General features: G+C 42.7%; 2 protein-coding genes and 1 long non-coding RNA gene across 8 annotated transcripts in view; 2 read left to right on the plus strand and 1 right to left on the minus strand.

The window, feature by feature from the left end:
* Positions 1-249: 249 nt before the first annotated feature.
* LOC110508956 (transcription initiation factor IIB) lies at positions 250-10,152 on the plus strand. Its single transcript, XM_021589884.3, has 7 exons — positions 250-413; positions 1,764-1,876; positions 3,201-3,334; positions 3,771-3,917; positions 4,413-4,542; positions 6,759-7,040; positions 9,592-10,152. Exons 1-7 carry the CDS (start codon positions 397-399, stop codon positions 9,723-9,725), a joined length of 957 nt encoding a protein of 318 aa, XP_021445559.1. The 5' UTR covers positions 250-396; the 3' UTR covers positions 9,726-10,152.
* A 1,898-nt stretch (positions 10,153-12,050) lies between these two features.
* The window catches only part of LOC110508219 (serine/threonine-protein kinase N2), a 33,022-nt gene continuing 17,360 nt past the window's right edge, over positions 12,051-27,712 (minus strand). For 3 of the 6 annotated variants that reach the window (XM_036966165.2, XM_090225077.1, XM_090225076.1), the window contains 13 exons: positions 27,559-27,634; positions 27,069-27,210; positions 26,700-26,838; positions 26,265-26,407; positions 25,659-25,734; positions 24,590-24,681; positions 23,602-23,778; positions 22,677-22,739; positions 22,509-22,585; positions 19,970-20,112; positions 14,694-14,801; positions 14,424-14,504; positions 12,051-14,205 (listed from right to left, as the gene is read on the minus strand). In XM_036966165.2, the coding sequence (XP_036822060.2) occupies positions 14,002-14,205; positions 14,424-14,504; positions 14,694-14,801; positions 19,970-20,112; positions 22,509-22,585; positions 22,677-22,739; positions 23,602-23,778; positions 24,590-24,681; positions 25,659-25,734; positions 26,265-26,407; positions 26,700-26,838; positions 27,069-27,210; positions 27,559-27,634 (1,521 nt within the window). In that variant the 3' untranslated portion in view covers positions 12,051-14,001. Of the gene's footprint in view, positions 14,206-14,423; positions 14,505-14,693; positions 14,802-19,969; positions 21,806-22,508; positions 22,586-22,676; positions 22,740-23,601; positions 23,779-24,589; positions 24,682-25,658; positions 25,735-26,264; positions 26,408-26,699; positions 26,839-27,068; positions 27,211-27,558; positions 27,635-27,712 lie in introns of all 6 variants that reach the window. The other 3 variants (XR_016492755.1, XR_016492754.1, XM_036966166.2) reach the window with 3 other exon arrangements.
* LOC149970830 (uncharacterized) lies at positions 21,636-22,306 on the plus strand. Its single transcript, XR_016492756.1, has 2 exons — positions 21,636-21,769; positions 22,270-22,306. It is a non-coding gene; the product is annotated as an uncharacterized LOC149970830 (long non-coding RNA).

The raw sequence follows: 27,712 nt of genomic DNA on the forward strand, positions 1-27,712 counted from the left end.
ACACAAATAAAACAAAAATCCACACATTTTGTTCTCCCTTTTCACTAGTTTTGGTTTAACACTTGATCATTTGTGTAATTGTATTCACTTAAATGTAATTATGTGACTAAAGGTGACACGGTCAGGAAGTCATCTGATTTAATTCGATACGTATGATAATATAATATATAATAAATGTCAAAAACATCGTTCTGTGACTTGGAAGTACATTACTCTTTTACAAGTAGCCTACGTCCTCTGTCCTCATATGTCAATCGCTTTTTGAAGATCTAGTTTGAGCCTTTTGCCGTTCCGTCGTCATGTAAACACGTGGGCTAAAAAAGCCATATATAGAGGTAGAAGACGCCATTGTTCGAAACTGTTCACCACTGGTAGAAGTATAAAGAAGTAACTAACATGGCGTCGACGAGCCGGTGTGTAAACCATCTTTTCTAAACTGTGTTTGGGATTATTATGTTTTCATGTGGGGTACGATTATTGATCAAAGGGTGGGGGTGGCCATCAACACATAGAGACGTTTGTTTCTAACGCGACTCTCCGTGTTTTTCATTATAGCCGCCGGAATGTCCATACTACTTAACCTTAACTAACGTTAGCCTATCATAAAACTCTCAAATCAGTTTGACACATTGTATCGATCGTATATCATGTTAACTTGATCATATTGCTCATGTAGGACTTCGTCCTCGCACATGCGATTGTCAATGAGCGATGTAATGTTTTTAAAGGGATGGGTGATGTTGTCAGGCCATCACAGCTGGCTAACTCCAATTACTCTAGCTAACGTTATCTAATATATTTTTACAGTAGCAGTGTCAACGCATGACACCTTGACAGTGATCTAATCATGACAAGTTATTAAGCCATTGATAATAGCTATGAGGACACTACAAGTTTATTTGGTGATTTTACCACCGATTTATTCTACCGTCAGCTGTTAACTAACTAGCTCAAAATAAATGGCTTGTTTTCGCTTGCCTAAACGAAGAGAAACCGAATGTTGACGTACCCAAGTATCAGTAGGCGTATCAGTAGGCATAACGCCTTTGTCAAAGGACAGAAAGACAGGGGATTGGCAGAATAGTTTGTGCCAGAATTTCGGATAGATGGCTATATGGGGTATGTATCGGTTTTGGTATTAACGTTATAGAATCGAATTGGTGTCGAGAATAATTTCCAAACCGCTGGATGCCCATTTAATGGGTCCGATGGTCCCACGTAAGACAGTTTCGAAGCGCTTTTGGCCACATCAGCATAATTTCAGTTGGAAATTCATCTGGGTACAAGTTAACACAATCGTTGGTGTCTTCTGTACTAGCTAGGTTTGCAGTACTTCCCAGTCCAGTTCTTGTTGATAGATAGATATATCATGTGAATGTGTGTATATGCATTTGCTTGTGAAAATGTAAAACATTGTAACTTGTAATTTTCATAAGTGCCTTTTGTTTTAACAATCTTAAAGGTAGCTAGCTATTTTCCTAATATTTCCCTGATCCAGGGGAAGACTGACATGTTAAACAATTTGAGCAGAATTTGAACAAAAGCCTTTAAGATTTATGTCAATATCATAATTTGCCAATTCAAATGTCACAGTAAACAATTGGCTTAAATTGAAGTTAACTGGTGTATAGAATAAGTGAACTAATACCACAAACTTGACAGTAAACCAGCTTTATGGTTATAAGTACAGTCACACCCAATTCCGGGGTCAGAGCTTCGAGGTCACCGTCAGCTGACCTATGGGATTTCTTCTCTCCTTGCAGCGGAGATGTCCTTGCCCTTCCCAAGGTGCAGTGCCCCAACCACCCAGATGCCATGCTGGTGGAAGACTACAGAGCAGGGGACATGATCTGCCCCGAGTGTGGCCTTGTAGTGGGTGAGGACAGGCCACGCACAGCTTTGTTACTCTTTGTATTACTATACTTTAACTTTTTACCCCAAACCTAATTCTAACTCAACCTAAGCCTAAAATTGCCTTTTTAGAAGTTAGGACCGGCCAAATGTCCTCCCTTCTCTGAATTGGCCTTGGTTTAACATAGTTGTGAGCACTTCTGGTTCAGTATAGTAAAACAAGCGCACACACACACACACACACATTACCTGTCAACAGACTGACATAAAGCATTGTGTAGGGATGAGAAGGCTTTCCATTAGGTAAATAGCGGAACTTAACATAAACCGACACTTCTATAGACACATACTCAAAATACTAACCTCTAGTTCAGAAGGAGGGAGTGATGTGACAGTGTTTGTGCTGGTATTATGGGACTGGAGCAGTGAGATATCATGTCAGACCTGCCACATGGCTAGAGTGCATAATAATATGTAACATGATACCATGAAATTCTAGAAATGACAACATCCTCGCAAAGATGCAATAGAATCAAATCTGTCCACGCCTTCCTTAGACAGCCTTGGAAAGCCACCCTAGTTACAGCAACCGATTAAATTACAGGGCTCTATCTGAACGTAACATAGCAGGTCTCCCATAATGAGTCCCAAAGGAAACACTTAGCTAATCATATGGGGGTATAGTGGGTAAGTGGGTGGATTCAGTGATGTAAAGCTAGATTGTATCCCATAGCGTTGCCATAAGCAGATTAACATCATATTAGTACTCAATATTAGTGTGATTTATCTATGGGAAGGGCTTATGGAATTAAGGTGAAAAATCTAATCCCTGACCCTGCTAGTTTCCAGGAAGAGGCGATAAAATGAGAGAAAATATTGGACAAAGGAAAGTGTCTTGTTCCTGAGTGAGAATGCCACCTTGTGGCCTGGTCTGGGAAGTGCAGGGTGTAATCAAATCTGTGACCGTAACAATGGAAAGATGAGACACATTTGGTTGATTGTGTCCTGGTTGTATCATTAGACCTAGTTACTATTCTCATTTACATAAACATGTTCAAAATGGTGGCTTGGGTCCCACTGACCCTCAATACGGCTTACTTACTTAATAACGATTTCCCTCGTCTCCTTTTATCACAAAAGGAAGGACTCACTTGGTGAAAGCATTATACTATGATGGTAAAATCAATACAGTGGGTGCTTGATGTTCATCACTTTTACCTCCTTTATCCAGTCATGTCACTGTCAGTGCTCACTGCTCAAGGAGACAACAGAGTAAATGACAAAAGGAAAGGAAGAGATTTTAACATATTGGAACATGGCCCCATGCGGTAATGTATCTGGTTCCTCAGGTGACAGAGTGATTGATGTGGGTTCAGAGTGGAGGACCTTCACCAATGAGAAAGCCACCCAAGACCCGTCCAGAGTGGGCGACGCCCAGAATCCACTCCTCAACGGGGGAGACTTGAGCACCATGATCAGCAAGGTAAGTACACAGGTTACCACTTACAGGGAAAGATGCTCTAAAACTATTTTTCTGTTTGTGGTCAGTGGCTAGATGTTAATGCCTGACAAGAGAAGGACCACATCTAAATGTGGCCTGGGGAGCCAGACAAAGAAATGCCATGACAAGAATCTCTGCACCCCTTTTCTCCATAAAATAGACTTCATTGTCATAAGATTTACTGGTAGTAAATGAATTATGCTAATAAAGGGATCAGGCATTGCAAAAGTGTTTATTTTTTATTTTTATTTAAATAGCTTTTCTGTATGATTTTATTTCTCATGATACCGTCTTGTTGTATCATTCATTCCTTGTTATGTAGCTTGTATTTTCTGCTGCAGGGCTCCCTGTGAAAAACGGTTAAATAAAAAAGTATTTATTGCCTCTACTGGTTCCAACCATTCTGTTGTCACCATAGGGAACAGGCGCGGCAAGTTTTGATGAGTTTGGCAACTCCAAGTACCAGAACCGGCGGACCATGAGCAGTTCAGACCGCGCCATGCTAAACGCCTTCAAAGAGATTACCACCATGGCTGACCGGATCAACCTACCAAGGAACATCATAGTGAGTCCTGTACTCTCTTCCAATTGTTTAGCTTTGTGGAACCTAGTAGCTAGGTAGCTGCTCATTTCTACCTACATGAGTTTTGGAAATATATTAATCCTAAGTTATTTAGCAGGTTACTTTAAATATAGGCTTCTCTTAATAAAGGTGCAATATGCAGAAATCATTCTGCCATTTCCTGGTTGCTAAAATTCTAACAGGTCGCCTAATTTCAGTTTGTGACAAAACAAGCAATGCATAGTGTAGAGAACAAACCCGGAAGTAAAAGCACAAAAACAAAACTTGAGAACTTGAAGCATAGACATAGCGCACAAAGAACAGATCTACTACTGCTTCTGATACTTGCTTTCAATGATAATTAGATCTATAACTCCCATTTAGGTGAATTTGTTAGGTTGGCCAAAAAGGTACATATTGCAGCTTTAACCAAATTATAAATGTCTAAAGCATTTTGAGATATTTTGCACTGACCTAAATGTTGTATTTGACCTGCAGGACCGAACAAATAACTTATTTAAGCAAGTGTACGAACAGAAGAGCCTGAAGGGGCGGGCCAACGACGCCATCGCATCAGCCTGCCTCTACATCGCCTGCAGACAAGAGGGTGTGCCTCGGACATTTAAAGGTGAGTTCTCATAAAGAGGATGTTTAGGGCCTCCCGAGTGGAGCAGTGGTATAAGGCAGCGCTGGAGGCGTCACTACAGATCCGGGTTCGATCCCGGGCTGTGTTGCAGCCGGCCACGACCAGGAGACCCATGAGTCAGCGCACAATTGGCCCAGTGTCGTCCGGATTAGGGGAGGGTTTAGCCCCATGGGATGTCCTTGTCCCATCGTGCTCTAGCGATGACTTGTGGCGGCAGGCACATGCACACTGACTTCGGTCGCCAGCTGTACAGTTTGTTGCGGCTGGCTTCCGGGTTAAGCAGGCAGTATGTCAAGAAGCAGTGCGGCCTGGCAGGGTTGTGTTTCGGATAACGCGTGGCTCTCGACTTTCGCCTCTTCCGAGTCCGTATGGGAGTTGCAGTGATGGGACAAGACTACAACTACCAATTGGAGAGACAAAGGAGTAAAAAGTTCAAAACAACAAAAAACCTGAAGAGAATGTTTAGAGCTCATATTAGGATTAACACATATTTCATGCAACACCTTGGAATGAGTGTTGCTGGATGCTACAAATTAAAACCAAGACTACATGGTTACAATAAACAAAAAAAGAAACATCCTTTTTTAGAACGCTGTCTTTCAAAGATAATTCGTAAAAAGATCACAGTTCTTCATTGTAAAGGGTTTAAACATGGTTTCCCATGCTTGTTCAATGAACCATAAACAATTAATGAACATGCACCTGTGGAATGGTCGTAAAGACACTTACAGCTTACAGACGGTAGGCAATTAAGGTCACAGTTCTGATAAGTTAAGACACTAAAGAGGCCTTTCTACTGACTCTGAAAAACACCAAAAGAAAGATGCCCAGTGTCCCTGCTCATCTGCGTGAACGTGCCTTAGGCATGCTGCAAGGAGGCATGAGGACTGCAGATGTGGCCAGGGAAATAAATAGCATTGTCCGTACTGTGAGATGCATCAGACAGAGCTACAGGGAGACAGGATGGACAGCTGATCGTCCTCGCAGTGGCAGTCCACGTGTAACAACACCTGCACAGGATCGGTACATACGAACATCACACCTGCGGGACAGGTACAGGATGGCAACAACTGCCCGAGTTACACCAGGAACACACAATCCCTCCATCAGTGCTCAGACTGTCTGCAATAGGCTGAGAGAGGCTGGACTGAGGGCTTGTAGGCCGGTTGTAAGGCAGGTCCTCACCAGACATCACCGGCAACAACGTCGCCTATGGGCACAAACCCACTGTCGCTGGACCGGACAGGCAAAAAGTGCTCTTCACTGACGAGTCGCGGTTTTGTCTCACCAGGGGTCATGGTCGGATTTGCGTTTATCGTCAAAGGAATGAGCGTTACACCGAGTCCTGTACTCTGGAGCGGGATCGATTTGGTGGAGGGTCCGACATGGTCTGGGGCGGTGTCACAGCAACAACGGACTGAGCTTGTCATTGCAGGCAATCTCAATGCTGTGCGTTACAGGGAAGACATCCTCTTTCCTCATGTGGTTCCCTTCCCGCAGGCTCACCCTGACATGACCCTCCAGCATGACAATGCCACCAGCTCGTTCTATGCGTGATTTCCTGCAAGACAAGAATGTCAGTGTCCTGCCATGGCCAGCGAAGAGCCCAGATCTCAATCCCATTGAGCATGTCTGGGACCTGTTGGATCGGAGGGTGAGGGTTAAGGCCATTCCCCACAGAAATGTCTGGGAACTTGCAGGTGCCTTGGTGGAAGAGTGGGGTAACATCTCACAGCAAGAACTGACAAATCTGGTACAGTCCATGAGGAAGAGATGCACTGCAGTACTTAGTATCTGGTGTGGCCACCAGCTGCATTTTCTTTTGATTTTGACCCCCCCCCCACCCCCTTTGTTCAGGGACACATTATTCAATTTCTGTTAGTCACATGTCTGTGGAACTTGTTCAGTTTATGTCTGTTGAATCTTATGTTACAAATATTTACACATGTTAAGTTTGCTGAAAATAAATGCAGTTGACAGTGAGAGGACATTTTATTTTTCTGCCGAGTTTATATTCCTGGGTTGTTCGTTAGGCACAAAAGGGAAGAAAATTGACAAACTGAGGTAGCTGCCACCTGGAATGGTCCAATAAGAAAAGCTTATTTTCATCTTACATTTTAAAATGTCCTCCGTTGCATGACTTATTAGAACGATCCTGATGGTGTATCACTGACTCCCTTGTCACCTATCCCTCGCAGAGATCTGCGCCGTGTCCCGTATCTCCAAGAAGGAGATTGGCCGCTGCTTCAAGCTGATCCTCAAGGCCCTGGAGACCAGCGTGGACCTCATCACCACCGGAGACTTCATGTCCCGCTTCTGCTCCAACCTGGGCCTGCCCAAGCAGGTGCAGATGGCAGCCACCTACATCGCCCGGAAGGCCGTGGAGCTGGACCTGGTGCCCGGCAGGAGCCCCATTTCTGTGGCTGCCGCCGCCATCTACATGGCCTCCCAGGCCTCTGCCGAGAAGAAGACCCAGAAAGGTGAGGTGGGGGATAGGCTTTTTCAGGTGGTCATCACTTAGTTCGCTATTGGCTGAATCTGAACTACACTACACAACCAGAAGTATGTGGACACCTGCTTGTCTAACATCTCATTCCAAAATCATGGGCATTAATATGCAGTTGGTCTCCTCTTTGCTGTTATAACTCTTCTGGGAAGGCTTTCCATTAGATGTTGAGACATTGCTGTGGGTAGTTGCTAACATTTAGCCACAAGTGAATTCGTGAGGTTGGGCACTGATGTTGGGCGATTAGGCCTGGCTCGTAGTCAGAGTTCCAATTCATCCCAAAGGTGTTCGATGGGGTCGAGGTCAGGGCTCTTCCACACCAATCTTGACAAATTATTTCTGAATGGACCTCGCTTTGTGGATGGGGGCGTTGTCATGCTGCAACAGGAAAGGGCCTTCCCCAAACTGTTGCCACAAAGTTGGAAGCACAGAATCGTCTAGAATGTCATTATATGCTTCACTGGAACTAAGGGGCCTAGCACGAACCATGGAAAACAGCCCCAGACCATTATTTCTCCATCAAGCTTTATAGTTGGTACTATGCATTTGGATAGGTAGTGTTGTCATGGCAACTGCCAAATCCAGATTTGTCCCTCTGACTGCCAGATGGTGATGCATGATTCATCAATCCAGGGAAGACGTTTCCACTGCTCCAGAGTCCAATGGCGGCGAGCTTTACACCCCTCCAGCCGACGCTTGGTATTACACATGTTGATCTTAGGCTTGTGTGTGGCTGCTTGGCCATGGAAACCCATTTCATGAAGATCATGAGGAACAGTTATTGTGCTGACTTGGCTTCCAGAGGCGGTTTGGATCTCTGTAGTGAGTGTTGCAACTGAGGACAGACGATCTTTACACTCTTCAGCACTCGGTGGTCCAGTTCTGTGAGCTTGTGTGACCTACCACTTTGTGGCTGAGCCATTGTTGCTCCTAGATTTTTCCACTTCACAATAACAGCACTTACAGTTGACCCGGGGCAGAAATTTGACGAACTGACTTATTGGAAAGGTGGCATCCTATGACTGTGCCACGTTGAAAGTCACTGAGCTCTTCAGTAAGGCTTTTCTACTGCCAATGTTTGTCTATGGAGATTGCATAGCGGTGTACTCGATTTTTATACACCAGTCAGCAACTGGTGTGGCTGAAATGGCCAAATCCACTAGTTTGAAGGGGTGTCAACATACTTTTTCACTGCACTTTATATACAAAAGCATTTGCCCCCTTTCAAATTGTAATCACTTATGCATATTTTTGATATGGAATTATCAATTTTCAAACAAAACCTAATATTAGATAAAGGGAACCTGAGTGAACAAATAACAAAATTACATATTTCATTATTCATAAACAAGATCAGTCTCTCTCATCGCTGTGGAGGAATGTTGGCCCACTCTTCCATGCAGAGTTAAAGCAGCTCTGTGACATTTGTGTGTTTCAAGTCCTACCACAACTATTGGGATTAGGACTTTGGCTAGGCCATTCTAAAACAAAAAATGTGTTCATTGTCTTGTTGCATGACCCAGCTGCGCGTCAGCTCAGACCGATGGCCTGACATTCTCCTGTAGAATTCTCTGATACAGGGCAGTATACATGGTTCCTTCTATTAGGGCAAGTCGTCCAGGTCCTGAAGGCAGCAAAGCATCAGACTACCACCACCATGCTTGACCGTCGGTAGGAGTTTCTTACTGTGGAATGCAGTGGGACCCATGTTATACCTTTGAATCATTTGTCCATAGAACATTCTTCCAGGAGTCTGGATGATCATCCAGGTGCTTTTTTTGGCAAACTATAGTCCACTTTGGATGAGATGGGTCCCATTTTATGTCTGGCAAAAACCAAATACTGCATTCCATAGTAAGAACCGCAGACCAAAGGTCAGCATGGTGATGGTAGTGTGATGGTAGTGTGATGGTAGTGTGATGGTTTGCTGCCTCAGGACCTGGACGACTTGCCTTAATAGAAGGAACCATGAATTCTGCATCAGAGAATCCTACAGGAGAATGTCAGGCCATCTGTCTGTGAGCTGAAGCGCAGCTGGGTCATGCAGTGAGTTAAAGCCGTTCTGGCATGAAAGATGGGGCCAATATTCCTCCACGGTGACGTGAAAGACTGATCAACAACTACAGGAAGTGTTTGGTTGGAGTCATTCCAGCTAAAAGTGGCACAGCCAAGTAGTGTAAGGGGGAAAATACTTTCAAACAAAGGCATTGGATATTGGCTTTAAAGAAATAAATCAAATTCAGGTGCCCTTTTTATAATAGGTTTTGGGTGAAAATCTGTTAATCAGTATCAAAAATAGAGAATCATTAAGGGGGCAAATACTTTTTCATTACACTGTATAGTGTATATATGTAGTATTTGTGTTTGTAAGCTTTACAACCTGCTTCAGTACATTTCAGGCATGAATAACAGTGTGACAAAGGTTCAGGAACTCGTATTTCTGATAGTTCTGAGAACAAGTGCAGCACCAAATGTTCTAAATACTCTTAAAACACCAGTAGTCAATTCTTCAAATCTTTCGACAGAGATTGGAGACATCGCTGGTGTGGCGGACGTCACAATCAGACAGTCGTACAGACTCATCTACCCCCGCGCTGCCGACCTCTTTCCCCCAGACTTCAAATTTGACACCCCTGTGGACAAACTGCCCCAGCTGTGATGACCTGCCGCCCCAACAACACATTCTGCTCTACTGGGTTCTTTTTTTAAAATTGAATTTCTATGATTTTTTTCTTTCCTCTGTTCCCTTGTTAATTAAGCCTTCGGGCCCTTGTCAAGGCACTTCTTTGCAGGAATACAGACAAGTACAGGACACACATTCCATTGCTATAAGAATTAGATTGCAAACTGTACATACAGTATTTCATTTGTGTGTATATATACTGTATATATGTCCAAGTGAGAATGTAATTGGTGCTTGCAATATTAGGCTGGTTTTATACTGTATACACCTACTTTTGTAGGAAATTAGCAGGTTACATTTTGTTAGCTTATTGGCAATGTATTAAAGTAAATTTAAATGCTTTTCTGAAAAGCACGTTGAACACCTCATGCATTGAATAACATTAAACTTTGTATGGAATGTGTTTGAGTGACTAATACTACTTTTATTATCATTTGAAGTGTAATTTTTTTTGTATTACTACACTACTACATTGATCAGTAAGTCTTTGCCCTTTACGGACAGTCAGACAAGTAGCTAGTCTCATCCCTCCTGCCGGGTGTACAGTTGTGGGCCTAGTGTAGCAATCGAAGCTTAAGTTAAACAATTGCTTTTGTTTTGAAAATATGCCATTTAAGGGTGAAGTCAATACAAGAAGTAAACTCAGCAAAACAATTTCACTGTCAACTGTTTATTTTCAACAACTGAACAAGTTCCACAGACATGTGACTAACAGAAATGGAATAATGTGTCCTTGAACAAAGAGAGGGGGGAGTAAAAATCAAAAGTAACAATGCAGCTGGTGGCCACACCAGCTACTAAGTACTGCAGTACATCTCCTCCTGGACTTCACCAGATTTGCCAGTTCTTGCTGTGAGATGTTACCCCACTCTTCCACCAAGGCACCTGCAAGTTCCCAGACATTTCTGGGGGAATGGCCCTGGCCCTAGCCCCCACACTCCGATTGAGATCTGGGCTCTTCGCTGGCCCTGGCAGAACACTGACATTCCTGACTTGCAGGAAATCACGCACAGAACGAGCAGTATGGCTGGTGGCATTGTCATGCTGGAGGGTCATGTCAGGATGAGCCTGCAGGAAGGGTACCACATGAGGGAGGAGGATGTCTTCCCTGTAACGCACAGCGTTGAGATTGGCTGCAATAACAACTAGCTCAGTCCGATGTTGACGCACCGCCCCAGACCATGATGGATTCTCCACCTCCAAATCGATCCCGCTCCAGACTACAGGCCTCGGTGTAACGCTCATTCCTTAGACGATAAACGCGAATCCGACCAAAACCGCGACTCGTCAGTGAAGAGCACTTTTTGACAGTCCTGGCCAGCGACGGTGGGTTTGTGCCCGTAGGCGACGTTGTTGCCGGTGATGTCTGGTGAGGACCTGCCTTTACAACCGGCCTACAAACCCTCAGTCCAGCCTACAAACCCTCAGTCCAGCCTATCTCAGCCTATTGCGGACAGTCTGAGCACTGATGGAGGGATTGTGCGTTCCTGGTGTAACTCGGGCAGTTGTTGCCATCCTGTACCTGTCCCGCAGGTATGATGTTCATATGTACCAATCCTGTGCAGGTGTTGTTACACGTGGTCTGCCACTGCTAGGACGATCAGCTGTCTGTCCTGTCTCCCTGTAGCGCTGTCTTAGGCGTCTCACAGTACGGATATTGCAATTTATTGCCCTGGCCACATCTGCAGTCCTCATGCCTCCGGCACGTTCACGCAGATGAGAAGGGACCCTGGGCATCTTGTGTTTTTCCAGAGTCCGTAGAAAATAAAATTTAAAGAGGCTTAATTGTCTACCGTCTGTAAGCGTCTTAACGACCGTTCCACAGGTACATTGAACAAGCATGGGAAAACAGTGTTTAAACACTTTACAATTAAGATCTGAAGTTATTTGGATTTTTACAAATTATCTTAAAGACAGGGTCCTGAAAAAGGGATGTTTTTTTTGTTGCTTAGTTTATTTGCAAAGTTATGCTGTAGCTAAACAAGGGGAACTTGTGCTCAATGCTTCACCTTCATTAAAGGTAAATTAGTCTCTCTACTATACTTCGAGGTTTTGATCCTTCTACATGAGAAAATGTTTTAGTTATCCACTTACCTCAAAGCCAGGTCACTCCTTGCTGACTTCAGTAAGATGCACTCTGGGTCATGGATGAACAGTGGACTGCTGTAGTATGTTCATGGACAGTTCTATTGGGCATGTTGCTCTTCACACCATGGAAGAGATTCTCAAAGCATAGAGACCAAGACATAACATGGGCTTGAAAGTGATGTGCTCACGTCAATAGAATACAATATGCAAAGGTAGCACAACTATTAAAAACATTTAATTTGTGCATTCATGATAGGCGACAAACCCCAACAAGCAAAATGCTTCTTTACACCAGGGCCAGTCTTGTAACTTCAATGTGGTGTACCATTCAAAAAAGCTTGAGCGTGTTGCAAAAACAGACGAGCGGCCATTCAAACACTGGGACAAATAACTTTGTACAATCTATTTTCATAATTACACTAAACATAGATCATAAAAAAATACCTATTGATAGTGCTATCAGCTTAATTGTGTGTATATACACATATATGCCCTCCCCTGTAGTGATTCATTTACATAGTCTGCACAAACTGGCACTAAGTTTAAGCTCCTGGATAAAGATCTAGGGCCAACTTCCCCAATCCTCCTAACCTGGAGGCAACTTCACCCTACACATTAGTTTGATCATACATCCATGACTGTTTGCATAGTCCCACTGTCAGGACTGAATGGATGAGTTTTGGTAATCAGCTGTATCAGTCACTTCAGATCCACCATTTGACCAACTCTAATCATTGCAGGCTCTGGTATCTTCAGTTAAAAGAATTGAGGTATCGAGGTTGGAATCAATTCCATTTCAAATCAGTTAATTCAGGTAGCGAATGGAAGTTCAACAGATTTTATACATCGAATTGAATTATAATGGAACTGACCCACTGTTAGAAATGCTAGAATAATTGATTCGATCCACAAGAGCACAACATTGCTAGCTGAATGCATTGTTATCCCCAATAACTAAATCTGGGGCTGTATAGCGCTGAGTACAAGTGCTGATCCAGGATCAGGTTCCCCTGTTCATGTAATCCTTTTCATTGTGATCTAAAAGGCATAACTGATCCTAAATCAGCACTTCTCCTCTGAGACACTTGATTCATATGCTTAATGGTGCTAGGAACCCGCCAGAGGGAGCCATGTCGGACAAGTCTCCATATTGTGTGCACCTTACAAATGACAACGTTTACAGCGGCAGTCGCCTTTGTCTCTAGAACTTTGCTCTACTGCTTAATTATTTTCCCTCCAACATCCTTATAGCATTACATAGTGAAACACGGCCCTGTATGCTAGTAAATGAGGGATAGTTGCAGTACCTTGAGGGCTAACACTGGGTGCACTGCTTTGTCTAATGATCATCTGTTTTAAAATAAACATTTCTGGATTCTATTCTTTGAGAGCGAGCCAGCTCTTAGCTTTGCTAGCAGAAACAGGAAGGCGTTCTTTAAAAAACGATGGGAGGGTTCTCCCTGCATTGTTGCAAAGGGCCCGTAACTAGGCCCGTAACTAAGCATTTCCCTGTTAGTCCACACCGGTTGTTTACGAAGCATGTGACAAATAAGTGTGGGTGGGGGAGATGACAAGGATCAGTTAAAAGGGAGCCCTTACTTTGGCTTTCAAGTCAAAAGGCAGTAGTAGTCTAGATGTGTCGTCTGTAACCTCACGTGAGAGTTCAGTGATAAATGCTTAAAACACTTATAATACAATATGGCAGACCTTACAGAGAGAAGTCATTTAGTTATGGCTTGAGAAATGACTCATTAATACGGATGAATAATATTCTGTACATGATAAAAAATAAAAGACTGACTATGAATAACATGATGTTGCCGGTGTTTCCTTTGACATAGTTCATATGAAAACCTCAGTGGTCAGACAATAGACAACATGCGCTGGAGGCCTCCTCCTCCCTCTTCTCTCAAAATATAATCTCTTGTTAAAAAAAAAAGTTCTTCATTTTGTTAAAAATAAACAAGGGTGCTGGGTTGTGGAGTCGGGGGGGTCTTTCAATGACACAGAGTGCGCCCGAAGGCTGGAAGAGCGATGTTTCCCCTCCCTCAACATGTTTGGAAAAAAGCCTTTTTTTCAAATGTGAGCTACAGTCAGTCAGCGCTGTGTTGTTTGGTTCACTGTGTGTGTTTGTTCAACGTGTTAGGAGGAGGGAGAAGGGGGGCTAACACCAGTCTGCAATGTAGTCAAAGTCTGAGAACATGTCCTGCTCATTCTTGCTGAGCGCCCTGGGTTCTCTGGGAGGGGTCAGGATGGGTGCTTCTGAGGTAAATTCGTTGTCGAAGTTGCTGACGTCGTTGGAGTTCTGGATGGTCGGCACAAACGGAGGCTTCACCTTCTTGGACAGTATTCCGTTCCAATCCATATTCTGGGGGGAGAAAGGAAGGAGAAAATTTATGAAAGAGTGAACTTGGGTCAACTATCAAGAAAGACATGTATTGAATCGTCTACCTTGTGAGGAAAAAAAGCTAATGACAACCAAGATAAGTAGACAGTCCACATTACCTGTAATCAAGGCTGTTTTGGTTTACAATATCAAAACAGATAAAATATATACAATTTAAATAAAAACCACTTTCAACTTACTCTGAAGAACAGATGTTTCTTTACTTCTTCTGCATCTCGTTCTCCTGCCCCAAGACGTCTTTCTGGACTCCTCCTCAAAAGCTACAAACAAAAAGACCATAACAAAGCAGAGTAAACATTAAAGCTGTGTTTCAATAACGCCATTGTCTTTTGTTTCTTCTCAGTTCACACTTTTGACAGCTGATAGCAGTCATTTGAGGTGTTGTGTAAAGGTCAATCTGAGGTGACTGCACCATTTGAAGTTAGTAGTAGAACTTCACCAGAACCCACCCTTCTCATGATGGAGATGGCCTCTGTTGAGAGGAACCTTGGGTAGCGGACTTCATCGTTGACAATGCTGTCAAACACCTCCTCCTCATCGTCCCCAGGGAATGGAGACTGGGACGGGGGGAAAACACAGATTTTTGCACATACAGTAAATGATTGAAAATGCTATTTTCTTTTATATGGACAAGTACTGACCAGGTCAGCTACAATGGGGCAAAAAAGTATTTATTCAGCCACCAATTGTGCAAGTTCTCCCACTTAAAAAGATGAGAGGCCTGTAATTTTCATCATAGGTACACTTCAACTATGACAGACAAAAAAATTAGAAAAAAAATCCAGAAAATCACATTGTATGAATTTATTTGCAAATTATGGTGGAAAATAAGTATTTGGTCACCTGCAAACAAGCAAGATTTCTGGCTCTCACAGACCTGTAACTTCTTTAAGAGGCTCCTCTGTCCTCCACTCGTTACCTGTATTAATGGCACCTGTTTGAACTTGTTATCAGTATTAAAGACACCTGTCCACAACCTCAAACAGTCACACTCCAAACTCCACTATGGCCAAGACCAAAGAGCTGTCAAAGGACACCAGAAACAAAATTGTAGACCTGCACCAGGCTGGGAAGACTGAATCTGCAATAGGTAAGCAGATTGGTTTGAAGAAATCAACTGTGGGAGCAATTATTAGGAAATGGAAGACATACAAGACCACTGATAATCTCCCTCGATCTGGGGCTCCACGCAAGATCTCACCCAGTGGGGTCAAAATGATCACAAGAACGGTGAGCAAAAATCCCAGAACCACACGGGGGGACCTAGTGAATGACCTGCAGAGAGCTGGGACCAAAGTAACAAAGCCTACCATCAGTAACACACTACGCCGCCAGGGACTCAAATCCTGCAGTGCCAGACGTGTCCCCCTGCTTAAGCCAGGAAGGGCCCTCCAGGCCCATCTGAAGTTTGCTAGAGAGCATTTGGATGATCCAGGAGAAGATTGGGAGAATGTAATTTGGTCAAATGAAACCAAAATATAATTTTTTGGTAAAAACTCAACTCGTCGTGTTTGGAGGACAAAGAATGCTGAGTTGCATCCAAAGAACACCACACCTACTGTGAAGCATGGGGGTGGAAACATCATGCTCTGGGGCTGTTTTTCTTTTTTTTCTGGGGCTGTTTTTCTGCAAACGGACCAGGACGAATATTGAATGGGGCCATGTATCGTGAGATTTTGAGTGAAAACCTCCTTCCATCAGCAAGGGCATTGAAGATGAAACGTGGCTGGGTCTTTCAGCATGACAATGATCCCAAACACACCGCCCGGGCAACGAAGGAGTGGCTTCGTAAGAAGCATTTCAAGGTCCTGGAGTGGCCTAGCCAGTCTCATGATCTAAACCCCATAGAAAATCTTTGGAGGGAGTTGGAAGTCCATGTTGCCCAGCAACAGCCCCAAAACATCACTGCTCTAGAGGAGATCTGCATGGAGGAATGGGCCAAAATACCAGCAACAGTGTGTGAAAAACTTGTGAAGACTTACAGAAAACGTTTGACCTCTGTCATTGCCAACAAAGAGTATTGAGATAAACTTTTGTTATTGACCAAATACTTATTTTCCAACATAATTTGCTAATAAATAAAATTCTACACTGTGTTTTTCTGGATTTTTTTTCTCTCATTTTGTCTTTCATAGTTGAAGTGTACCTATGATGAAAATTACAGGCTTCTCATCATTTTAAAGTGGGAGAACATGCACAATTGGTGGCTGACTAAATACTTTTTTGCCCCACTGTATGTACAGTTGAGTCAGAAGTCAGAAGTTTACATACACTTAGGTTGGAGTCATTAAAACTTGTTTTTCCACTCCAATCACTCCACAAATTCCTTGTTAACAAACTATAGTTTGGGAAAGTCGGTTAGGACATCTACTTTATGCATGACACAAGTAATTTTTCTAACAATTGTTTACAGACAGGTTATTTCACTGTATCACAATTCCAGTGGGTCAGAGGTTTACATACACCAAGTTTACTGTGCCTTTAAACAGCTTGGAAAATTCCAGAAAATTATGTTAATGCTTTAGAAGCTTCTGATCGGCTAATTGACATCATTTGAGTCCATGTATTTCAAGGCCTACCTTCAAACTCAGTGCCTCCTTGCTTGACATCATGGGAAAAAAATCAAAAGAAATCAGCCAAGATAAAAACAATTGTAGACCTCCGCAAGTCTGGTTCATCCTTGGGAGCAATTTCCAAATGCCTGAAGGTACCACGTTCATCTGTATAAACAATAGTATGCAAGTATAAACACCACAGGACCACGCAGCCATCATACCGCTCAGGAAGGAGACGCATTCTGTCTCCAAGAGATTAACGTACTTTGGTGCAAAAAGTGAAAATCAATCCCAGAACAACAGCAAAGGACCTTGTGAAGATGGAGGAAACAGGTACAAAAGTATCTATATCCACAGTAAAACGAGTCCTATATCAACTTAACCTGAAAGGCCGCTTAGCAAGGAAGAAGCCACTGCTCCAAAACCACCATTAAAAAGCCAGACTTCAGTTTGCAACTGCACATGGTGACAAAGATCGTACTTTTTGGAGAAATGTCCTCTGGTCTGATGAAACAAAAATAGAACTGTTTGGCCATAATGACCATCGTTATGTTTGGAGGAAAAAGGGGACGCTTGCAAGCCGAAGAACACCATCCCAACCGTGAAACACCGGTGTGGCAGCAACATGTTGTGGGGGTGCTTTGCTTCAGGAGGGACTGGTGCACTTCACTAAATAGATGGCGTCATGAGGAAGGAAAAGTATGTGGATATATTGAAGCAACATCTCAAGACATCAGTCAGGAAGTTAAAGCTTGGTCGCAAATGGGTCTTCTAAATGGACAATGACCCCAAGCATACTTTCAAAGTGGTGGCAAAATGGCTTAAGGACAACAAAGTCAAGATATTGGAGTGGCCATCACACAGACCTGACCTCAATCCTATAGAACATTTGTGGGCAGAACTGAAATAGTCTGTGCGAGCAAGGAGGCCTACAAACCTGACTCAGTTACACCAGCTGTGTCAGGAGGAATGGGCCAAAATTCACCCAACTTATTGTGGGAAGCTTGTGGAAGGCTACCTGAAACGTTTGACCCAAGCTAAATAATTTAAAGGCAACGCTACCAAATACTAATTGAGGTATGTAAACTTCTCACCCACTGGGAATGTGATGAAAGAAATAAAAGCTGAAATAAATCATTCTCTGTACTATTATTCTGACATTTCACATTCTTAAAATAAAGTGGCGATCCTAACTGACCTAAGACAGGGAATTTTTACTAGGTTTCAATGTCAGGAATTGTGAAAAAGTGAGTTAAATGTATTTGGCTAAGGTGTATGTAAACTTCCGACTTCAACTGTATTTAATGTTAGAATAGTCATGACAATTGTGGTTTTGTGATATTTTTTTTTGCCATTATCATCTTGTCAATTCAATTCTAAAAATGTAAAAACAATATAATACACATTACCAGTCAAAAGTTTGGACACCTACTCATTTCAAGGGCTTCTTCATTTTCTACATTGTGGAATAATAAACTATGAAATAACACATGGAATCATGTAGTAACCAAAAACACTATTTTATATTCTTCAAAGTAGCCACCCTTTGCCTTGATGACAGCTTTGCACACTCTTGGCATTCTCTCAATTAGCTTAATGAGGAATGCTTTTCCAACAGTCTTGAAGGAGTTCCCACATATGCTGAGCACTTGTTGGCTGCTTTTCCTTCACTCTGCGGTCCAACTCATCCCAAAACTCAATTGGGTTGAGGTCAGGGTGATTGTGGAGGCCAGGTCATCTGATGCAGCACTCCATTACTCTCCTTCTTGGTAAAATAGCCCTTACACAGCCTGGAGGTGTGTTGGGTCATTGTCCTGTTGAAAAACAAATGATAGTCCCCCTAAGCATAAACCAGATGGGATGGGGTATCGCTGCAGAATGCTGTGGTAGCCATGCTGGTTAAGAGTACCTTGAATTCTAAATAAATCACTGACGTGTCACCAGCAAAGCACCAACACGCCTCCTCCTCCATGCTTCACGGTGGGAACCACACATGCAGAGTTCATCCATTCACCTACTCTGGTTCTCACAAAGACACGACAGTCGGAACCAAAAATCTCAAATTTGGACTCATCAGACCAAAGGACATATTTCCACCAGTCTAATGTCCATTGCTCATGATTCTTGGCCCAAGCAAGTCTCTTCTTATTATTAGTGTCCTTTAGTCGTGATTTCTTTGCAGCAATTCAACCATGAAGGCCTGATGGGGCTCCCGATTGGTGCAGCGGTCTAAGGCACTGCATCTCAGTGCAAGAGGCGTCACTACAGACCCTAGTTCGACCCAGGGCTGTTTCACAACCGACCGTGATCAGGAGTCCCATAGGGCAGCGCATAAATTGGCCCTGCGTCCGGGTTAGGCAGTCATTGTAAATAAGAATTTGTTCTTAACTGACTTGCCTAGTTAAATATAGGTTAAATAAAAAATTAAAAACAAAATTAACACAGTCTCCTCTGAACACTTGATGTTGAGATGTATCTGTTCCTTGAACTCTGTGAAGCATTTATTTGGGCTGCAATCTGATGTGCAGTAACTCTAATGAACGTATCCTCTGCAGCAGAGGTAACTGAGTCTTCCTTTCCTGTGGCAGTCCTTATGAGAGCCAGTTTCATCATAGCGCTTGATAGTTTTTGCGATTGACTGACCTTCATGTCTTAAAGTAATGATGGACTGACTATCTTTTCGCTTTGTTTATTTGAGCTGTTCTTGCCATAACATGGACTTGGTATTTTACCAAATAGGGCTATAATCGGTATACCACCCCTACCATGTCACAACACAACTGACTGGCTCAAACGCATTAAGAAGGAAAGAAATTCCACAAATGAACTTTGACAAAGCACACCTGTTAATTGAAATGCATTCCAGGTGCCTGCCTCATGAAATTGGTTGAGAAAATACCAAGAGTGTGCAAAGCTGTCATCAAGGCAAAGGGTGGCTACTTTGAAGAATCTCAAATATTCCATGTGTTATTTTATAGTTTTGATGTCTTCACTATTATTCTACAATGTAGAAAATAGTAAAAATAAAGAAAAACTCTGGATTGAGTAGGTGTTCTAAAACTTTTGACTGGTACTGTATATATATTTTGGAGTTGACCAAATATTGGCCAGCTTTAAGAGCCGTAGTATTGAGTAGGTATGCATCCATATGACATGTGAGAACCACTAACCTCTCCAACCAGCATCTCAAAGACGAGGACCCCCAGACCCCACCAGTCCACAGCACGCGTGTATGATGTCTCCGTCAGAACCTCTGGGGCCAGGAACTCAGGAGTACCACAAAACGTGCTGGTGCGGTCCCTGAACCCCATTCCTGCCAGAATACACATAACCATGATACATGTATGGAGACTTTACCGTCCACCCAGACATGGAAATCTGACACCCACATACGTTTCAGATCAGCATATTGTGCATTCAGAAGGTATTTAGACCCCTTGACTTTTTCCACATTTTGTTATGTTACTGCCCTTTTCTGAAATTGATTCAATAGTTTTCCCCCCTCAACCTACACATAGTACCCCATAATGACAAAGCAACAAAGTAAAAAAAAATTGGTAACAAAAAACCCGGAAATATCACATTTCTTTAAGTATTCAGACCCTTTAAATAGGTACTTTGTTGAAGCATCTTTGGCAGCGATTACAGCCTCGAGTCTTCTTGGGTATGATGATTCATGTTGGCACACCTGTACTTGGGGAGTTTCTCCAATTCTTCTCTGCAGATCCTCTCAAACTCTGTCAGGTTGGATGGGGAGCATTGCTGCACAGCTATTTTCAGGTCTCTCCAGAGATGTTAGATCAGGTGTAAGTCCATGCTCAGGCTGGGCCACTCAAGGACATTCAAAAACGTGTCCCAAAGCCACTACTGCGTTGTCTTGGCTGTGTGCTTAGGGTCGTTGTCCTGTTGGAAGGTGAGCCTTAGTCAGAGGTCCTGAGTGCTCTGGAGCAGGTTATCATCAAGTATCTCTCTGTACTTTGCTCCGATCATCTTTCCTGACTAGTCTCCCTGCCACTGAAAAACATACCCACAGCATGATGCTGCCACCACCATGATTCACCGTAGGGATGGTGCCAGGTTTCCTCAAGACGCAACACTTGGCATTCAGGCCAAAGAGTTTAACCTTGGTTTCATCAGAGGTCAGAGTCCTTTAGGTGCCTTTTGGCAAAATCCAAGAGGGCTGTCATGTGCCGTTTACTGAGGAGTGGCCACTCTGCCATAAAGAGTGTGGTGGTTGGTGGTTCCAAACCTCTTCGATTTAAGAATGATGGAGGCCACTGTGTTCTTGCTGCAGAAATGTTTTGGTACCCTTCCCCAGATCGGTGCGACACAATTCTGTCTCAGAGCTCTAAGGACAATTCCTTTGACCTCATGGCTTGGTTTATGCTCTGACATGCTGTGGGACCTTATATAGACTGGTGTGTGCCTTCCCAAATCATGTCCAATCAATTGAATTTACCCTCAGACTCCAAATCAAATTGTAGAAAGAGCTCAGGAGGACCAATGGAAACAGAATGCACCTGAACTCAATTACGAGTCTCATAGCAAAGGGTCTGTATACTTATGTAAATAAAATGTACATTTTTAATACATTTGTTAAATCTTCTAAAAACCTGCTTTTGCTTTGTCATTATGGGGTATTGTGCTTATATTGATGAGGACCTTTGTTTATTTAATCCATTTAAAAATATGCCTGTAACGTAACAAAATGTGGATCAAGTCAAGGGGTCTGTAGACCTTATATAGAGTCAGGGTAAGGTTATTGTAGAAAAGGCCCATGGAGTTGGTGGAATACTCCTTTAATTCATTGCCATTTACTCAGCTGGGCCAGGGGCGCTTTAATTAGGTCAGGTGGAAATGTCCGACAGATCTCAACTCCATAAAAGGAGGAAATTGCCATCGCCTGATCTCGCTGCTTTCTCTTCCTTAACTCCATCTGATCCAGAAGTTCTGTGCGTCCATGAATCCACGTAAGTCGGCCGACTCTTACCTTTCATCTGAATTATCTGTGGCGATCGGGAGAGTGGGCCATTCAGTTATTGTTAATAGTTATTACCGCGGAGCGCGGCTTGGAGCAGCTTCAAACATATTGTGTAATGTGAATTGTCAATGATCACGGCCTTACGGATCCTCATAGGCCAATTATGCAATCGATATGGTTCATATGTATTGAAATTAATTATATGTACACATGAAGACAATTGAAAGAGTGAAATGAGAAACGTCATTGTTTGCTAACTGATTGACTTTGATGGGGATTATAGATTGTATAACCATTCACTGTTTGTATTCTTTCATGATTTATGATAAATAGTTACGAGCCTAAATGACTCGCGGATGATTACTATTGACTTAATGAACTGAACTGTTGAACTCCCTAACTTATGTTAATAATGAATGATCTGATTTGATCTTTGATTATGAATTTGATTGGATACATGTTATTTGTTTCCTTTGTGATGCACCACAGACTACTCAGTAAATATACCACTTTATGGTTAAAGGAATTCCTGTCTCAGTCTCATCCATTCCTCTGTCACCTGACACGTGACCACCTGTTCACCTTCACTGTCAGTCATCCTACCTGTCCAGCTACCCACACAGATTCCACTAATCTTTCAGTTATTATACATTTATTTTACATTCAATGGTGTTGGAACAGTGAGAGATGGCATTAAGTTGAGGTTGTGTGTTTTTTGTCCTATTTACCCTCTTTGCAAAGGCCAAAGTCAGCTATTTTTACATAGCCCTCAGTGTCCAAGAGCAGATTGTCAAGCTTCAGATCTCTGAAAGTAAAACAAAAATAAATAAATCATGAGAATCCGTATCAATATATATAAGAGTATATATTCACCCAGTGAATGGAATTATTCTTACCTGTACACAATCTTATGTTCGTGTAAAAACTGTAATCCCAATACGACACAAGCTGCATAAAATCTACAAGAGAGAAAAAAAAGAGTGGATCGCAGCAAGAAATCAGAGAAAATTCAGAGACTTTTTTTCACTTTATGATTTAGCGTATCACTTAAAACAAGACAGTGGATATAGGAGGACTTAAGATACTATTTCAAAGCAAATTGCACCAGAAAATAATCTTGGCACAGAAACAAATGCTTTGGCGCTCACAAAGGAAGTGCACCTTCATATTACTACTAGACAAAAATACGTTAAATATTAAATTCACAGTAGGGGAAATCGCCCCACTATCTGCCCCATGGACATTAAGGTTTTTGTTTTGTTGACAAAGCAGAGCTGGGGAGCATCGCAGTAGAAAATAAAAATGTCAGTACATATGCTGCTGTTCTATCACGTGTGCAATGATGTCAGAGGGGGAAAAAACAACTGTGGTTTGCAGTAACTTCTGTTGTTGTAATATCACAAACAGACGTGGCAGTTTCATTCTTTTATTTTTTTAAGAGGAAATCTGCAGTTGCTCCATCCATTTGTGGACTTATAATTTAATTATATGTACTGATTGATTCTTCCAGAATATAACATATAAATGCCTCATGAACTTAGTTAAACTGTAATATCCCATCAGAACCCAAAATATAAGATTGTTTTACTCCAATGTTTGTAAACAAAGTAAATGTAAAACAAACATTATAAAACCTCAACATGGTTAAAACTATCATTTTTGATATAATGATGGTCAGTCCTTGTATAGGTAGGTCTATGAATTTGAGAGTGATTACATTTATCAAGCCCCATCCCATACCTTTTTAGCAAAACAGGGGCGGGAGGGGCTTTGTTATTGATTTCAGATTTAAAGCATACAAATATAAAAAATGTCACTCACATGGCCCTGGGCTCGGAGAAGACGTCAGCGTGGATGTGCATCATCAGGTCTCCCCCGGCAGCGTACTCCATGACGAAGCACACGTGCTCCTGCGTTTGGAAGCAGGCAAAGAGGTTGACCAGGAACGGGTGGCGCACGCTGTTCACCGCCTCAAATATACGCTTCTCACACATCAGACTGGGGGGGGGGGGGGGGGGGGGAGAAGAGAGACAAAGATGTAGGCCACTGATGCCTGGGCAAGAAAATCTATTTAATGCTACTTAAAATCCATGTGTAAATCAATTCCTGAAATGAAAGGAAATCAGACCAAACTTGTCTGAGCTGAGCTAATATCTTTCCCAGCAACAACTGTTAAAGGATTAATATGTAGAAATCGTTCTGCCAGTGTCTGGTTGCAAAACATTTTTTTTTAAATATTCACTTAATTTCAGTTTATTTGACAAAACAACCAATGTATAGCGTAGAGCATTACCAACCCGGTTCCTGGAGAGCTACCCTCCTGTAGGTTTTCTGATTTATAATAGTTAGCTGGTTGATAAACCACATCAGGTTAGTTTTAACTAGGTTGGATTGAAAACCTACAGGAGGGTAGCTCTCTGGATACAGGGCCGGAGAGACCTGTTTTAGAGAATCCTTGTACCATCTAAACCCCGTGAAATGTCTTCAATAACCAAAAATATCTGGTGTACAAAACCGAAAGTAAAAAGACGCAAAAAATATGACACCAAAAGGACATAAAACAGACCTACCACTTACCAGGCTTGCTTTCCATGAGAATGACAGGTCTATAGCTCACCTTTCTTTGTGAATTTGGTCAGTTTGCGTACAAAGCTACATATTGCGCCCATATCAATGGACTTTCTTTTTGCTCGTAGTCAACTCTGAATTGAATTACGTGGCTAAACAAAGGTAAACTGTTCAGCTCATCAAACAAACAATTCAAAAGACATCAGTATCTTGGTTGAAGTGCACAGGTTGAGCCCCTTACCTGTCCACCTCGTCACGAGCCACAATGTCTCCTTTCTTCAGGGCTTTGATGGCGAACATCTCTCCTGTGCTTTTATACTCGGCTAACAATACCTGTGAGAGGAGGGAAGAGAGGAGGAGGCATTTTAGGAAGGCTGGGTTGAGATTTTCAGTAAGAGCACCTCTCTCTAGAGCAGGGTTTCCTAAACTCAGTCCTAGGCCTGTGCACATGCACACATCCGAGTGCACGTTTTGTTTTTTGACCTAGCACTACACAGCTGATAAAACTAAATCAAAGATTGATGATGAGTTGGTTATTTTAAAATCAGCTGTGTAGTGCTAGGGGAAAACTAAACATGCATAGGCATGTTAGGGAGGGTCCTAGGACCTCTAGAACAGGGACAAGTAACTTCAGTTCTCCGGGTTTTGATTGACTCCAATAATCAACTAAATCATGATCTTCAGTTTAGAACGCAATTAGTTTAAAATCAGCTGTGTTTGCTAGGGATGGGGAAAAAAGTGAGAGACCACCCTGGCCCCCGAGGAGTGGAGCGGAAGGGCTGAGAAAAAGGGAAGAGCAGGGCTCTCCAACCCTGTTCCTGGAGCGCTATCCTCCTGTAGGTTCACTCCAACCCTGTTCCTGGAGAGCTACCCTCCTGTAGGTTTTCAATCCAACCCTGTACCTGGAGCGCTACCCTCCTGTAGGTTCACTCCAACCCTGTTTCTGGATAGCTTCCCTCCTGTAGGTTCCCTCCTGTAGGTTCACTCCAAACCTGTTCCTGGATAGCTTCCCTCCTGTAGGTTCACTCCAACCCTGTTCCTGGATAGCTACCCTCCTGTAGGTTCATTCCAACCCTGTTCTTGGATAGCTTCCCTCCTGTAGGTTCATTCCAACCCTGTTCCTGGCAAGCTACCCTCCTGTAGGTTCACTCCAACCATAATCTTGCACACTTGATGCTAATAAGCTGGTTGATAAGATGAGTCAGAATTTACAACTGGGGTTGGTGTGAAAACCTACAGAAGGGTAGCTCTCCTGGAACAGGGTTGGAGTGCCCTGGGATCGAGAAATGGGTTGGGTGTGTGCCACGTACCTTTCCGAAATGACCACGACCAAGGACTGCAACACATTTAAAGTCTCTGAGACTAAACCGAAATTGTTCTTCTTCCCTGGAAATGGAGGTAGATATCATTTATTCAATGGAAAAATACAGACAAACTAATGGTGTCCTGTGTGGCTCAGTTGGTAGAGAGAGCATGGTGCTTGCAACACCAGGGTTGTGGGTTTGATTCCCACAGAGGACAACTACTGTAAGTCGCTCTGGATAAGAGCATCTGCTAAATGACTAAAATGTAAAACTTTTTTTTGTATTGTTTTCAATAAGAAAATAAATAACCAATCAATTAAGAGGTAAAAACATGCACTTCCTCATGGAAGTTGGGAACAATACACTGCCCCCAATAAATTAATTATAACCAATCAAACAAAAACAAACACCTATTAAAAGTACATCATGAATGCATCAGTTTCTTACAAAAATGTCCTCAAACAGTTAAAACAACATTTGAGTCACAGATATTCACCCTATTTGAGAGTCAAAGAATCGCTGCTCTTGATCACATAATGAGTAATTATTTAGGATTTGTAAATCAGTGATTCTGCGCAGTTCAACTGCAATGTAGTCATCAGTGAGCTCTACCTTATTTCCTTCTGTATGGCTGTGAGCTCCAGGCCTGGAGGATGGATCTCCTGCTCTGCTACCTTGTCTAGTCTGTCTAGGTCTGACGACTTCACAGCTATGCTGTTCCTCTTGTTCAGGAAGTCAAACGATGCCAGGGCGTCCTGCAACAGCATAACACACTTTTTAGGAGGATGGGGCAGCGTGGTTGTGTTCAATGTGGCACACTGTAACAAAATGTTTTGCAACGGAAAAGGTTTGTTCAGATTCAGGTAGTACAGCCCAGTTTCAAAACGTTTTCATTGAGCAAGACCCAGGTTTCCATTGACAGTTTTTTAATGTTTTAATTTGCTTGAGCTGGGATGACCATTCCCACTATCATAACCATTATCATATGTGACTACAGGTGCACTACTTCCTCTATCAGGCATCTCCATGGTAACCCCATATCCGTACCTGTACTTCCTCCTTGTCGGGCAGTTTGTTGTCCTGTGCCAGTGGTTCTCTGATGCCAGCGGGTACAGGGTAATGCTTGGGTCCCGGGGTGGGCTCTTTGTCAAAGTCCAGCTTGGTCACCAACGGTTCACTGATGGGACTGGAAGGAAAGGTGCCACATCTTAATGAGAGAGTCTACAGACTGTATGTGTGAAGATGTTATGAAGGTCTCTGGCATTTGTGACAGTGTGTGTGTTGCGTGCATGTGCACACAAACGCCCGTGTGAATTCATGCCTGTTTTTTTTAAATAAATAAATAAATATAAATATAAATATAAATATATATATATATATATATATATATACACACACACACAGAGAGAGACACACCTGGTGGGTGTTGGAGATCCTGGCAGACTGCTGGTCCCAGTCTCAGCAACCTGTGGGCTGACTGTGGGTAAGGCCCTTCTGACCAGGCGGCCCCAGGTGGCAATGTTTATGTTCATCTGAGGAGCACGCAGGAACGTCTTCCCTGAGGAGGGTCACAGGATAGGTCAGTGACACACTAACCTTAACAGCGGTCAGAAAGCCGGACAGGGAACACTAGTCCTCACAACACCCCTACAGAACCTATGACCGGGTGACCGTGGAAATCATCACCTCACCATTATTTGATTACCGATATTTAGTGTAAGAGACTGAATTCAGCCGTCCAAAAGAGGACAATAAATAGTGTTCTGAAAACCAAAGCAACTATGTGATTTCTCAGACAAATTTAGACGTAATTAATATTTTTTTTTAATTAAACAGTTTTTTTCTGTGGACCTCTTGTTGAGTATGAAGTAACTTGTATTCTGCTTCTCAGAAAATGACGAGTTACCTTGCTGCTTTGAGAAGATCTTTTTTTGTCTCTGCAGTTTGGGTCGCCGCTCAATGACAGGGGTGAAAAATGTGACCTGAACAAAAATCCATAGTTTGGAGGAGACATACAGGACACCCAAGCAAACTTCATCATAGGAAGGTATTGATAACAG

The sequence above is a fragment of the Oncorhynchus mykiss genome, chromosome 28 (assembly GCF_057628025.1).
Source record: "Oncorhynchus mykiss isolate SJ-2025 chromosome 28, ASM5762802v1, whole genome shotgun sequence".
Taxonomy (NCBI): domain Eukaryota; kingdom Metazoa; phylum Chordata; class Actinopteri; order Salmoniformes; family Salmonidae; genus Oncorhynchus; species Oncorhynchus mykiss.

Excerpts from the sequence above, each read along its gene's own strand:
- LOC110508956 (XM_021589884.3), top strand. Across the intron at positions 1,877-3,200 it reads CGAGTGTGGCCTTGTAGTGG|GTGACAGAGTGATTGATGTG; the intron begins GTGAGGACAGGC and ends CTGGTTCCTCAG. Across the intron at positions 3,918-4,412 it reads ACCTACCAAGGAACATCATA|GACCGAACAAATAACTTATT; the intron begins GTGAGTCCTGTA and ends TTTGACCTGCAG.